Source organism: Pan paniscus, chromosome 14 (assembly GCF_029289425.2).
Source record: "Pan paniscus chromosome 14, NHGRI_mPanPan1-v2.0_pri, whole genome shotgun sequence".
Classification (NCBI taxonomy): domain Eukaryota; kingdom Metazoa; phylum Chordata; class Mammalia; order Primates; family Hominidae; genus Pan; species Pan paniscus.
Window position 1 is genome coordinate 52,255,414 of NC_073263.2, and position 14,379 is coordinate 52,269,792.

General features: G+C 37.4%; 1 protein-coding gene across 8 annotated transcripts in view; it reads right to left on the reverse strand.

Moving 5' to 3' along the window:
* The window catches only part of DLEU7 (deleted in lymphocytic leukemia 7), a 148,416-nt gene that overhangs the window by 117,868 nt on the left and 16,169 nt on the right, over positions 1-14,379 (reverse strand). Inside the window, exon 2 of one of the 8 annotated variants that reach the window (XM_024925326.4) lies at positions 1,715-9,818. The exons of 6 other annotated variants lie outside the window; for them this stretch is intronic. In XM_024925326.4, coding sequence (XP_024781094.2) covers positions 9,612-9,818 — 207 coding nt within the window. In that variant the 3' untranslated portion in view covers positions 1,715-9,611. Of the gene's footprint in view, positions 1-1,714; positions 9,819-14,379 lie in introns of those variants that run through there. One more of the 8 variants, XR_004665920.3, reaches the window with a different exon arrangement.

Consider the following 14,379-nt stretch of genomic DNA (forward strand, 5'->3'; position numbering starts at 1 on the left):
GGCATTTTAAGCAATATATATTTTTTAAATTGGATCAAATTCAACATGGTAATTTTTAAATTAGTGAGGGATTACCAATCTCACCTGATAGATCAAATAAGCAGTATATTTTAGTCTGAACTCCAGAAAAATGCATTAGAAATGTGAAAGGCTGGTTCTGTGTCTATTTGAGTGAAGTCATTGTCACCACTACAATATTTTAAGGGATGTCTTGTGAAGTGAAAATGTGGGAAATCACTTAAAAGTCAGACCCACACTTGGAAATATTCAGCTCATGCCATTTGTGATATGGGTTTGGGAAAGAGAAGTCCACATATAGACGTTCATTCTGTCAGACCAAGGTGAGAGAATGCTTGCTTTCACTTCAACCACTTAGATGAAGATTTTGATAATAGTCATTTTTTAATATAGAGCTTACCAACTTCATGGCATTATTCAGGTATGAACATTGCCAACAGATTTCACAAAAACAGTTTTATTTAGGAAATGAACTTTGGAAAGAAGAAAGTGAAAAAAATAGAAGTTGACTCCATGATTCCTTAGCTCTCCTCTACAAGGTAATCCAGTCTCAGTCCAGAAGCCAGAATCAATGCTGATAAAATGCTGAGCAACCCAGACGAATCATCTATCCACCCATCCATCCATGCATCCATCTATCCATTCACCCAGGCAGCCAGCCAGCCAGCCGTCCACTCACTCACTCATATTTTTAGAGAAACTAAAAAGTCTAGTTCCTGTGACTAAGTTGAGTTTTAGTTTATTTATATAAATTATGTTGTTTCAACAACAAACTAATAATAATGAACAATAATACCTAGCATATTGATAGTTTGGATAGTTACAATCCAATTGTAAGTAATGATTACATGTCTAACATTAGACAAAGAAACAAAAAGAACATAAAGAACCCAATTGGGCCAACCAACATGGCTGTAGGGAATCAAGGTTCTGTATCTTGATTGTGGTGGTAGTTATACAAATCTATACACTACATAGAACTACACACACACACACACACTCGCATGAAAACTGATGAAAACAGTTTTCATCAGTTTTTACATGTATTCATGTGAGTGTGTGTGTGTGTGTGTGTGTGTGTGTAGTTCTATGCAATTTAATCCTGTGTATGTACTGTACCAATCCAGTTAACAGTACTGTACCAATGTAAGTTTCCTGGTTTTGCTATTGTACTACAGTCATACAAGTTATCATCATTTGGATTGGGTGAAGAATTCATCAGACTCCATGTACTAGATTTTGCCACTATGAATCTATAATCTGTGAATAATTTATGAACAGAATCTATAAATCTATAATTCTATTTAAATAAAAGGTAAAAAATGGAGATATAGTTATCTAGACAAATATTAAAGTGTCTGAGTTATTTATTTGGCAAACTATTTTTCACTTGTGACACAGGTTTGCTAAGAGTCTCCCTCTTTTTCCCCCGCCAAGAACTCATTTTATTTGTTATCAACAGTGTTTAAAACCTGTAGCTAAAAGACATCTTGGAAATTGTAATGTAATGATAATTAATGCATAGAAGTCCATTTGGGAGCATGTTAGATACGTAATCATTACTTACAATTGCATGTCATTCTGAAATTTCTCACTTCTTTGAATACTCATTGTCGACAGAAAAATCTCTACACTCAAAGATCTTTTAAACCTATATATCAGTCTACTGAAATGAGGGGAAGAAAATGAGAGGGAACACCTGTAAATCATGTGTTTATTGATACAAAAAATTACACACACATATACGCACACATACAGAGCCTTACTGAGTTTATTGGATTTCTTCTCAATTCTTTTTCAATTATTTCTATACTGACTAGATCAACTATTGAGCAGGTTCATTCATTAAAACACCTGGAAACAATGGACTAGCTGTATTCTGCAAGCAGACTAGAGGGTGGCTTGCATTTGAGCTAGGCCCAAGAAATGTAGGAATGTTTGCTTCTAAATGCTCTAGATGAACTTGAAGTAGACTGTCCCACAGGCCCACTTATGGTGCATGTGAATTTGTGAATGTTTTGTGATTTAATGGTACAACATTTTCCCTAAAGAAGCAAGTCCCAGAAAACAGGAGCAAAACAACTTTTAGTGCAACCTCATGACTATGCAGTAATTCCAGCCCCATTAACTTTAGAGCTTCTGATACTACTAAACAACAAAACTACCCCACTTTTTTATGAAAAATACAAAAATTTGCTTCAAGAACAGGAAATATTCTTGAGTGGGGGCTGCAGAAAAGTACAATTTTATAATATAAAGTGGGTATCATAGTAAACATTTAAATTTAATTAAGCAAAAGTGTGAGGTCAATTACATCAAATGTGTTCTGAGTTTGTCTTCAATACCCTCTTGTCTCTCATTCATTAATCTCATCTCAGCCCCTCTCTGTCTTGGGCCACATTCCACGTAATTGTGGCAAAGGCAGTTAGAAGGCTATTAATTCCATTATGGTTTATATGACTGTTCTTTTATACATAAATAAAGTTAACAGAATGAGATAACTTTTATCTCATTCTCTCCCTTTCATCCTTCAATTAAACTTGCTGCAAGGCAAGAAAATGGATAGAATAGCTTATTTCTGTTCCCTCTGAGTATGCCAATTAATGCAATGTGAGTGTAAACAGTAATCCTGCTATACACTCATATACTTCCATTCTGAGTTACACAGGAAATAGGTGTCTAACAAGTATCATGTAAACTGAGACTGGAAGAGAGGCAAGGGAATATATAAAAAATGGAAGGAAAAGAAAGACCAACATCTGTTAACTTTATTTATGTATAAAAGAATAGTTAGCCATAAAAACATAATGCCATTAATAGCCTTCTAAATGCCTTTGCCACAATTCTGTGGAATGTGGCCCAAGACAGAGAGGGGCTGAGATAAGATTAAAGAATGAGAGACAAGAGGGTATCAAAGACAAACTCAGAGGACTGAATGAGGCTGTGTATAAAAGAGCATCAGCACTTCCCAGACGTTATGAAAAGTGTCATTTGTGAGGAGCACTATATTTTTTCATTTGGGCAAATCAACAAACCAAGTGCATTTGAGGAATTCTTTAAGGTGGGTCTGTGGATATCCCAAGGACATTAATTTTCCAGATTATCCCACTGCTTTCTTCATGTTTGGGATTACAGCATCAGGCTTAGTGTACCTCTTCCCCTCTCCTCCCTCCATCTGCACTACCCCCGCCACACACACACACGGCGCCAAGCTTTGCTGTTCTCCTGTACTCTCGAGCTCCATTCAGAGCTGGAATATAGGTGCAGGGAGGCAGAGGTCTTTGCAGAACCTCCTCTCTCCCTTTTGTACCAATCTAAGCCAACATTGTCTTCTCCAACTTGTTTCTAGGATCCCTGTGAATTGGTTTTTCTGCCAGATACCCTTATGCTCCATAGGCATTTTGTAATGGTTTTTTTTAAGGAAAAAGAAAATAAAGCCGTGATTATTATCAAAGTCTCCACCAAGTCAAGGGGAACAAATTATTGGTACTTCTGTGCCAGGAAAGATTTCTACCAACCTTGGAAGTGTCTCCTGAATTATGACTGTATGCATGGAGCAGATATGAACTTGTCTGCAAAGAGAGAAATTTATAAACTATGGTTCAGCTTCAAATACCATTTCTATTGAGCAAAGCAGTAAACATGTCACATCCAACAAAGGTAAAGCTCTCTGGTAACACATACTAGGGCTGTGACAGCCTAGACCTTTGGTTCTGGTATGTAGCTAAGTGAAACCAGGACTGTGGTAATTTCTTGGCTGTAGAATGGAACACTGGGATCCCTGATGAGGACACCCAGATGATATGGAACACTGCTAGTTGAAGTTCTGCTGAATTAAATGTGTCTTGAAACTCACGGATCTACAAGATTTGTACTCCTCTCAGATAGATTTACTGCATGAGGATCTGGCACCAGAGCATGAAGGAAAAATGGAAAATGGAGCCAACTGTTGGAGGGAATTTTAAGATGGGGAAGATTTGGTTCTTGCAGTCCTATGTTCTGTCAGAAGCAAGTGTCCAGATGGCTTCCTACCCTCCAAAGGCCTTCATTTAAATCAAGAAATGGAAAACAGCCAAAGGAACCTGAAGATAGTTCCTCAATCAATGTAAGGCCGGCAGTCAAAAGGATGTAAGATAAGCTGATCTGGGAGCTCTTGGAGCTCCCAGGAAATTACAGAATACAGTGAGGAGAGCATCTCAAGACAAGAGAAGGGGACAAGTGCCATCTTGTCACTCCTGTATCCAGCTCTAATTAAAAGATCACCAGTATGTCCCCAACTTTTATTCTATAAGAAAATGTGTTTCCACCATCCAGAAATTCATTACTATAGATCATCTAAAAATAAGAATTAAAGGAAATAGGAGGGTGAAACAGTTAAGGAAATTCAATGGAGAAAACATCAGATGATGTGACTTTTTTCAGAGTTATAAAAGGACATCCACAACCTGTCTTTATGCATGTGTCACACATTACCCAAGGTACTACATGGTCTTAAATTTAAAAAACACAGTCTGACTTTGAAGTGAGAGAGAAAAGGAAAAGCACTACATGGGAAAATTGAGGAGAAAAGGCCACTCAGAATGGCCCAGGCTGGCCCAGTCATTGTTAGGATGACCATCACAATTATTAATCATTTATTGAGTGATTGCTACATGATTGTTTTTAACTCAACATCCGCCTAAAATGCACTGATCAATTTAATCCTTAAAATGATTCTTTTCACTTTTTTTGGGTTTATTTACCAAAAAACGTAAGTGACTAACCACATGACTTAATTCATCAAATATTTATTGAGCTGTTAACCTGTTCTAGGCACTGCTGCTGTACTGAGAATACAGCTGTGAACAACATCCCTGGCGCTTTCGTTCTAGAGAGGAAAAACAGGTATGTTCATTTCTTATGGCTGCTGCAACAGATTACGGCAAACTGGGTGGCTTCTAACAATGGAAATGTATTCTCTTATGGTTCTGAAGACCAGAAGCCCCAAATCAAGATGGCCCCAGTGCAGCACTCCCTCTGAAGGCGCTAGAGAATTTGCACCTGGCCTCTTTCAGCTTCTGGTAGCTGTCAGCATTCCCTGACTGTGGGCCCGTCACTGTACTCTGTTCCCATGGGCACATTGCTTCCTCCTCTTCTGCCTGTGTTCTCTCCCTTTGCCTTCTTCTTATAAGCACATTTGTGATGGCATTTGGGGTCCACCCAGATAATCCCAAACAATTTCACCACAATATCCCTAATGTAATCACATCTGTTACCATCTAAGGTAATATTCACTTTATTGCAATATATGATAATATTCACAGGTCCCTTTGATTAAGATAAACATAACTTTTTGGGCCACCAGTTAGCCACTACAACAGGCAATAAAAACATAAACAAATTCAGGCCATTGTGAGAGCAACAAAGAAAACAAAGCAGGGAATAGGGATAAGAGAGTAAAAGGGGATGCTATTTTTGCTGAGGGAGCTAGAGAGGGCCTCCCTAATGTGGAGGCTTTGGAGCAGAGACCTCCTTGAAATAGATGAGAAACATTGTTCTGGCAGAGGGAAGAGCAAGTGCAAAGGCCATAGGATTAATCGTTGTCGTATTTGAAGAGGTGAGTGGTAAAGAGACTCGTGTCTTAGGTGTGTAGTAGGAGATGGTTCCAAAAGGCAGAATTTGGATTTTATTCTGAGTAAAAAGGGAAGCTATTGGTAGAGCAGAGACATAATTGATCTAACGTTTTTTACTGTGGCTGATGTGTGGAGAATAGACTATAGAGAGCAGAGAAATACTATGACCCCTCAGAGAGGTACTGCAATATTCCAGACAGGAGACAATAGTGCCTAGGACCAGAATAGTGGCTATGGAAGTAGTGAGAAGTGATCTGATTTGAGACATGTTTTGAAGGTTGACCCAACAGGATTTGCTGATTGAGTGAATTTAGGTGACACTAATAGGGAAGTCAAGGATGTCGCTAATGTTTTTTGCCTGTGTGACTGGAAGGATAAGAGCCATAGCCAACTGAAATTTGAAAGATGGCAGAGAAGCAGTCTTGGGAATCCATAATTCCATTTTGGAATTTGAAATGACTTTCGGCATCCAAGTAGAGATATTCTGTAGTCAGTTGAACACAGAAGTCTGGAGCTCAGGGTGAAAGACATACATTGGGCATCATTAGTGAATAGCCAGTATTGTAAATCACCAACTATTAGGTGTAGTTAGAGAAAAGGACCAAAACTGAGCCCCAAAGCACTACACAATTAAGAAATCAAGAGATGTGGAAGAACCAGGACAAAGGTCTGGAAAGTAAGCCAGTGAAGAAGTAAAACCATGAAAGTCTGCTGACCTGGAAAACAAATAAGAAAGTGACTCAAGGAGGGAATAGTCAACCGCATCAAAAGCTGATGATAGATCAAGTAATATGAGGATTGTGAATCTACCATGGAATTTATCAGTGAGACAGTCATCAGGAGTCTTGACAAGAGAAGTTTTGATAGCATTGTGGGCACAAATCCATTTGGAGTGGATTCAAAAGGGAATCGGACAAAAAGAATTGTAAGTAACTAATTTGGACAATTATTCCAATGAGTTTTGCTGTTAAGGGGAGCAAAAAAATCAAAACAGTAGCCAGAGGAATTTTTTTTTGAATTGGAGATACTATAACATAATATCATGCTGACTCAATGATATTATGAGAGGCAAAAATTGATAATGCAAGCAAGAGAATGAATGTGAGTGAGAAGGGACAGAGTCCAGAGCCTTAGTGGCCAACCAGCCTTGCACAGGAGCAGGGCAGTCCTCCTTATAACAGAAACAAACTCAGAGTACCTGTGTACAGATTCAGGGTAGGTAGATCTGCTAGGGAGACGAGGAACATGCTCTTCTGATGGCTTCCATTGTCCCTGTGCAATCAGAAGCAAGCTCATCAGCTGAGAATGAGAAGAGTAAACAAGGGTAAAGTTTGAAAAGGTGTGGAAGAGCCTTCAGAGAGTGAATTGTTAAGGCCAGCAGTGAATTATCTAGTGGATTTTCCAGAACAGCGCTATCTCATAGAAATATAATGCAAACCATCCATGGAATATTAAGTTTTCTAGAGTACCCATATTGAAAACATGAAAAGAAATAGGTACAATTAATTTTAATGGTATATTTTACTTAACCCAACATATTCAAAATATTATCATTTCAACACGTAATCAGTATAAACAGTATCAAGATATTTTAGATTCTTTTTTTTTAGTAATAAGTTTTCAAAAGCCAGTGTGCATTTTACATTTTCAGCACATCTCAATTCAGATGAGCCACATTTTAAGTGCTCAGTAGCCACGTGCGGCCAGTGCTACCATACTGAACATTGCAGGTCTAGGAAATGAAGTAGGGCTAATGGAGAATGCCAAGGGTCCCTGGAGACTGGGAGCCACGAGCTGAAGTGAGATTGGTATGGCTGGGTGTTTTTCTCCAGCCATATTCAGAGCTCCTCTACAGACGTTGAGTAGGCAGAGAGTTGGACTTGACCAGGGATTGAGTTTTGCAAGCAGCATTCAACGAAAGGGAAAAAAGGGAAGGGAACTGGTGGCATGTGGCACCAATTGATTATGCAGACTGACCATAGAACATAAGACACCAAAGTTAGCATGGGGTGGGGGAGGGGTGTAAAAAGGTGGTAGGGGCAACCAAAGTTCTGGTAGCATCATAGAACTTTAAGAACTGTAGATGCTATGTAACATACAAAGATGTCTAGATAATCCCTGTCTTCAGCAAGCTAATCTTGACAGCAGATTTACCAACAGCTATGCTATTAAGATGTCATGTGATAAACACCAGAAAAGTAGCACAAAATGTGTTCTATGGGAGTTTAGAAGAGGAAGAGTTCACCTCTGGCTAGGATGGCCCATGAGGGTTCATGGTGGTGGGTAAGTCAGATCTTGAAGGATGAATAGGATTTTTGTCAGCATATAGGAAGCATGGTACAAAGTGAGGAAAAAGCACAAGCACAGACAGAAAATTAAAAATGTTCACTATTTCGTTGGGTAAGGTAAAAAAAACTTAATATTCATTGAGGGAATCATTAATTACAATAGGGTAGGCAGCATATAAATAATGATGGGTCTTGAAAGAAAAGCACAGAGCTAATTTCCCTGGGGGAAGAAAGACCTCATCATAAAAGAAAGGCATCCCCCCAGAATACAATGTTTCTTAGGTGTGGGAAAACTGAGTGGCAAAGATTATTCTCAAGAAATAAATGCCCACCGCTTCTCAGCCTTTTGGCTAAGATCAAGTGAAGAAATAAATGCCCTTTATTTCTGGCCCACCTCACCCCTACACACACTCATGCACATGTACACACATGAGCACACACACACACACACACGCATGCACACAGACACACAGAGCATCTGCCTTTCCTTTAGAATTCAGTATCATATACTTAGTTCCCTTCTCTGGAAATGGTCAGTTACGTCCAAAGAGAAGCAATATGTTTACCTTTCATTCTCAGATTCTGGAAGAAAACATTTAGAACCAACTAGGATTAGAGTGGGTGAGATTAAAAAGGCTTTGATTACTATTAACACCTTAGAAATATACTGTACTCCCACCACGCAGACCCAGTTGATGATTCTTTTAGAAAACAAGCTGCACATAATCACTATAATCCTTTTTTTCTAAATATGTTGCTGTTTCTATTAAAATTTTAAGGGAAAAAATAGCATTTTACTTTGGCTCTCAACACAGTCATCATTGAACAACAAGAAATTTAGTTTTTCCTAAGTATGTGTGGACTGTTGTTGAAAAAAAAAAAAAAATCACCTTCTCTCTTCCCGGCTGTAAACGGTTTGGGAAACCTGCCAGTAGATCCACTCCTTTCCTTTTTTTAAATAATTTCCTACTTCAATCAGAATATTTAGAAACAGTAAAAGCTAGACTTTTCCACATGAGACTTTAATAATACTGTGCTTTGTATTTACATATCATACATGATTGGCACTTCATAGCTCACTACCACTTTAAGTTTTTAAATTAGTATATAAAAGCACAAGGTTTAGAAGCAACTCTTCTCTGCTCAACAGTAAGTTATTAATGTCAGGATTGAAGCTCATAATTACTGACACATATAGTCCTACAAAGATCGTTCTTATAAAAGGAAGTGTCCAGTAAGTATTAATAGAACAAAGCAATTATCAAATATCTCATTCATTCAAGGTAATTTTAAGAACCATGGAACTTTAATTATATAAATAACCACATTAAACCCTTTAGACCTACATTAATATGAATACAAATTAAGGTATCATTCAATAAAAACTAATAATATGAATAAATATATACATACATAATCAAATCAGCTTCACAAAGTAGAATGTATTTCAATCAGAAAGTCAGCAAATAGGTCAATATACTTAAAAATATGAACTACTGCTTTAAAAAATTTTCATTAACATGCTATAATCCTGAAGGCTACAGATGCCACTGGTCAGACTGCTCCACGTACCATCAAGTCTTTCCCCTTTGGATATAAAAATATCCATTGTCTGCTGACTCAATTAGGAAGGTAAGGTATCTGGTTCTCTTAACAGTGCTGGCTGTGGTTTTACTCCCGATGCCTTTAACACTCATATGTCTGGGAGATTCTGTAAGATCTGTCTCAAGGAAGCACAGGCTACCATGTGGGCATCTGAAGGAAAATTAGCAAGTGACTGAATCAGCTTCTTGACTATTGTCTTCAAACACTGGTGGGCAGCATTCAAGTCTCTGTCAAACTGCTGTCCTTCAATCTGTAGAGCCAAATGACTGCAGATGTTTCTAAACTCAACACTATCCTGAAATGAACAACAAACACAAACAAGAAATTAGATAGGTTATGGGGGACAATTGTTGTACTTTGCTTACCCAGCTTCCATTCTTTTCTCTTCTGGTGACAGCACTCTGGTTTTTTTTTTTTCTTGGAAAACTACACCCCACTCTTAGCCTATGCAGTTGGACCAAAGCTGATCACAACTCCAGGGCCCAGGCCAATCACAGCGTGGACTGATCAGAATGGACAGCTGATCTAAGCCAAGGCCAATAGGCCACAGGCCCAGAATATCTGCTAGACAAGACCTAAAGAGGATCTGCTATCCTCTTTAACTGAGGCTATTGGAAAATATCTTGCCACCATAAGGATAGCATCCAAATGAGAATGCAGCCAACACAGAAGAAAGGAGAACCAAGAGATTAAAAGAGCCAGATTCTAATCTAATACTTTCTGAGTATGTGGCTCTAGCTATACTTGAACAATAAACCCCAAGATTTTTTGGCCATCTGGGTCAATAAATATCACTTTTTTACTTAACCCAGTTGGACTTGAGTTTCTGTTACTTGTTCCTAAAAGAACTGTGACAAATACACAAATAGCCTGTGTTTCTATTATCCCATACTCACTGTGTTCAGTAGTTCAGTATTCCAATACAGAATTTGTTATTTAATGGACATGGTCTCAAGAAATCCCCAAATGCCAATTTAGAAAGAACAGTTCCCAGGTAGTTTAAAAGAAGGAGGTAATTCTATATTTTTAATCCCTAAATGATTTATTTTCTAAAATCCATTGCAAATAAATGGTACATTTGGATGATTCCACATCAAAGATAATGTTGAATATAAGATCTCTTTTCAGTATAGGGAAATGACATCCCCTGGACTTCTGGGTCTGGCAACAAAACTATAACTTAGTTTTCCTAAGGAATTCTCTTTGCTACTGAATTCCTAAAATTCTAAATAAAAATAGGGCAAACATCCTTTCTGAGCTTGCAAGAAAATAAGAGAAATCTCTCAGAAGCCAAAAATTTTTTAAAGATTATTTTAGCTGCCTACCAATACTATGAAGAAATGAAAGTTAGTCTCTCTTGGGCTGGGTTTGGGATGGAGAGTAAAGTTGTCCCTGAGAATGTGTAATAGAGGACCTGTATCACACAGTCATTTGACTTTGGAATTGCCCTCTGTACTAGATGAACATCCTGGGAACACTCATGCTAAGAAATTAACTTAAAATTTTGAACTGGGCTGAAATAGCCATGAACACATAGCAAAAACAAACAAAAACCTATTCCAGGGAAACGTGTCTGCAACCATTGCCCTACAATAGTATTTGCATAATGCCTATGTTGAAGATGGAGTCAAAATATGAAATTTAAAATACAATCTACCGTGATATAGCAGATGCAATGTGGGACAAGATTAAACTCTAAGAATTTAAAATAGAGACTATAAAATATGTTTTAAATCAGCAGTCTCCAACATTTTGGCATCAGGGACCGGTTTTGCGGAAGACAATTTTTTTCCATGGCTGGTGGTGGCAAATGGTGTCGAGATGAAACTGTGAAACTGTTCACCTCTGATCATCAGGCATTAGATTCTCTCTTTTTTTTTAAGAGATGAGATGATAATTTTTTTTTATTTTAGTCAAATAATTAGTCATCCTTAAGTATTTCTGCATGCTTTATCAAATAAAAATTATTTTATGATTGGCAAAATTTTCTTGTTACCAATTATAAAATAAACCCAGTATGCACCTTAAAAAATCACAATCTTTTTCCTGAAAGGCAGATCACAACATGCTGACTATTTCATAATAAATTGAAGGTGAACAAAGGAGAAAATGCAGTACATTTGTACTTTGAAAAGAAACTAATTTCTAATACTTATGTGTCACCTTAATACTCATGTGTCACCTTATTCTGGCTGGCATATAGTAGATGGCCCACAAGTGTTCAGTGATTGAATGAATGATTGGATGAATACATATTATTCTTGAAAAAAATCATCTCAATAATTACTTCCTGATCATACTGGATACTGTCAGGTATAGTTTCAGAAAATATTCTGTAATTTAATTAATAAAACCGAGAATTAGAAGAAAGAAAATTTGCTGCTAAAGTACTGCCAAATATCCAGTTGTGTGGTGTGAATTTGGTAGCTTCGATAAGGCCTTCTTATTTACTCTAAAAATTTCTAATATTTTACTTGTTGTATTAGCCACCTATTATCTGATGATGAGTGGCTGGAATTTCTCTGTTAAATCTTCATTCTCTTAGCCCTAGTTTTACAATAATATTTAAGTGCAATCATTCTTGCAGATATTAACAGGAACACCTAGTGCTTTTCTTAACAACAAATTGAACTAAGATTATTATTTTTTATTATACTTTAAGTTCTAGGGTACATGTGCACAACGTGCAGGTTTGTTACATATGTATACATGTGCCATGTTGGTGTGCTGCACCCATTAACTCGTCATTTACATTAGGTATATCTCCTAATGCTATCCCTCCCCCCTCCCCCGACCCCACGACAGGCCCCGATGTGTGATGTTCCCCACCCGGTGTCCAGGTGTTCTCATTGTTCAATTCCCACCTGTGAGAAGGAGCACACAACCTAGATCCTTCTCATGCTCAATTCACAATAGGGTTTGTGCTCCTATGAGAATCTAATGCTGCTGCTGATACAACAGGAGGAGGAGCTCAGGTGATAATGCTTGCTAACCTACTGCTTATCTCCTACTGTGCGGTGTGGTTCCTAACAGGCCACAGACCAGTTCCTGTTCATGGCCCAGGGGTTAGGGACCTGTGCCTTAAGTGATTAAAGATATAGAAGAAGAAATCAGAAAAGCGTTTTAAGAAAAAACAGGCTTGCAAAAGAAGCCCATCCACTTCTAAAAAATGATAATTATAGTAGAAATTTAAAACTTAATTGACAGCTTAAACACCTGATTAAATATATATAAAGTGAGGATGAGGAAACCAGATAATAAATATGAAAAAAATACCTTAGAATGCAAGATTACAAGTTGAAGATGTGGGAAATATGAATGAGAAGTTGAACAACATGGATGACAGAATGAGAAAGTCCAATGAACACTTCTAGGAGAACAACAGACAGAATGAGAAAGAGGCAATATTCAAAGAGAACAATGGATTAGAATTATACAGAGTAGATCCAAAACAGAAATCTTTATATTAAGGAAGTAAAATATGTCATAGGGAGAACAAGTTAAGTGAAATCCAAATCTAAACTCATCGAGGCAAAATTACTCTTAAAGGCAATCAGAAAAATACAGATGGACTTCAACGAATGACAAGACAGCAGCTGATTTCTCACCACAACAATAGAGAAGACAATGGAATAATAGCTTCAAATAACTGTCAACCTAGAATTTTTTTTTTATTCCTACCAAACTATCATTTAAAACTCAGGGAAAAATAAATATGCTCTCATTTAAAAGGGCAGAATTACCACTAATAGACTCTCACAGTTAGATATTTCTGAAGACATAATTCTGAGAGGAAATTCAACTGAAAATGGTTGAGATTCAGGATGCAACAGTGAACAAAGAAACTCAAACACATGGTATAAATCTAAAGAATTCATTGTTCAAAACAAAAATTATAAAAACGAACGTGGAGTTTAGGACATCTAAATGTGGTAAATGAATGACGGTTCATTTTAGAACCATCTGAGCAAGATGTTTCTCAAATGCTGAACAGCAGTGACATGTCGAATGGAGTGGCACTCTAAGCACTGTATTATTCAAGAGAAAGGTGGCAAGCTCATAAATATCAGACTTGTTAGGTACATGTGTGAAAAATGTAAGAGTTATTATTAAAAGTAGAGAAATAATACATAAAACTTCAAAATCAGCAGAGGGAAAAGATGAATTAAAATTTTATTGGCTGGGCACAGTGGCTCATGCCTGTAATCCCAACACTTTGGGAGGCTAAGGCAAGCAGATTGCTTGACTCCAGGAGTTCGAGACCAGCCTGGGCTACATGGCAAAACCCTGTCTCTATAAAAAAAAAAAATGCAAAAATTATCTGGGCAAGAGGGCATGCACCTGTAGTCCCAGCTACTCAGGAGGCTGAGGTGGGAGGATCACATTGAACCCAGGAGGTCAAGGCTGAAGTGAGCAATGATCATGCCATTGCTCTCCAGCCTGGGCAACAGAGCGAGACCCTGTCTCAAAGAAAAAGAAAAAACAGATTATTGACCTTATGTATATAGAAAGTAAACTTGAGAAATAAAGATACAAACATAAGGCAAGGTAAACAGAAAGCACTAAAAAAGATAGTAGTAAGCCTACACATATCAGAAAGCACAACAAGAGCAAAGCAATAAACTCACCTTTTGGAAGATAATGATTACTATATTGGTTTTATATGCTGTTTACATGAAACACATTTAAATCTAAAACCACATAAAGATTGAAAGTGAATGGATATTTAAATATATGCCAAGCAAAGAGAAGCCAAAATAAAACCAAAAAAAATCATTATTTGGGATGAAATACACTATGACTAAAAAAATGAATGATTCCCCAAGCAGATGTCACAATTTTGTACCTGTATGTCC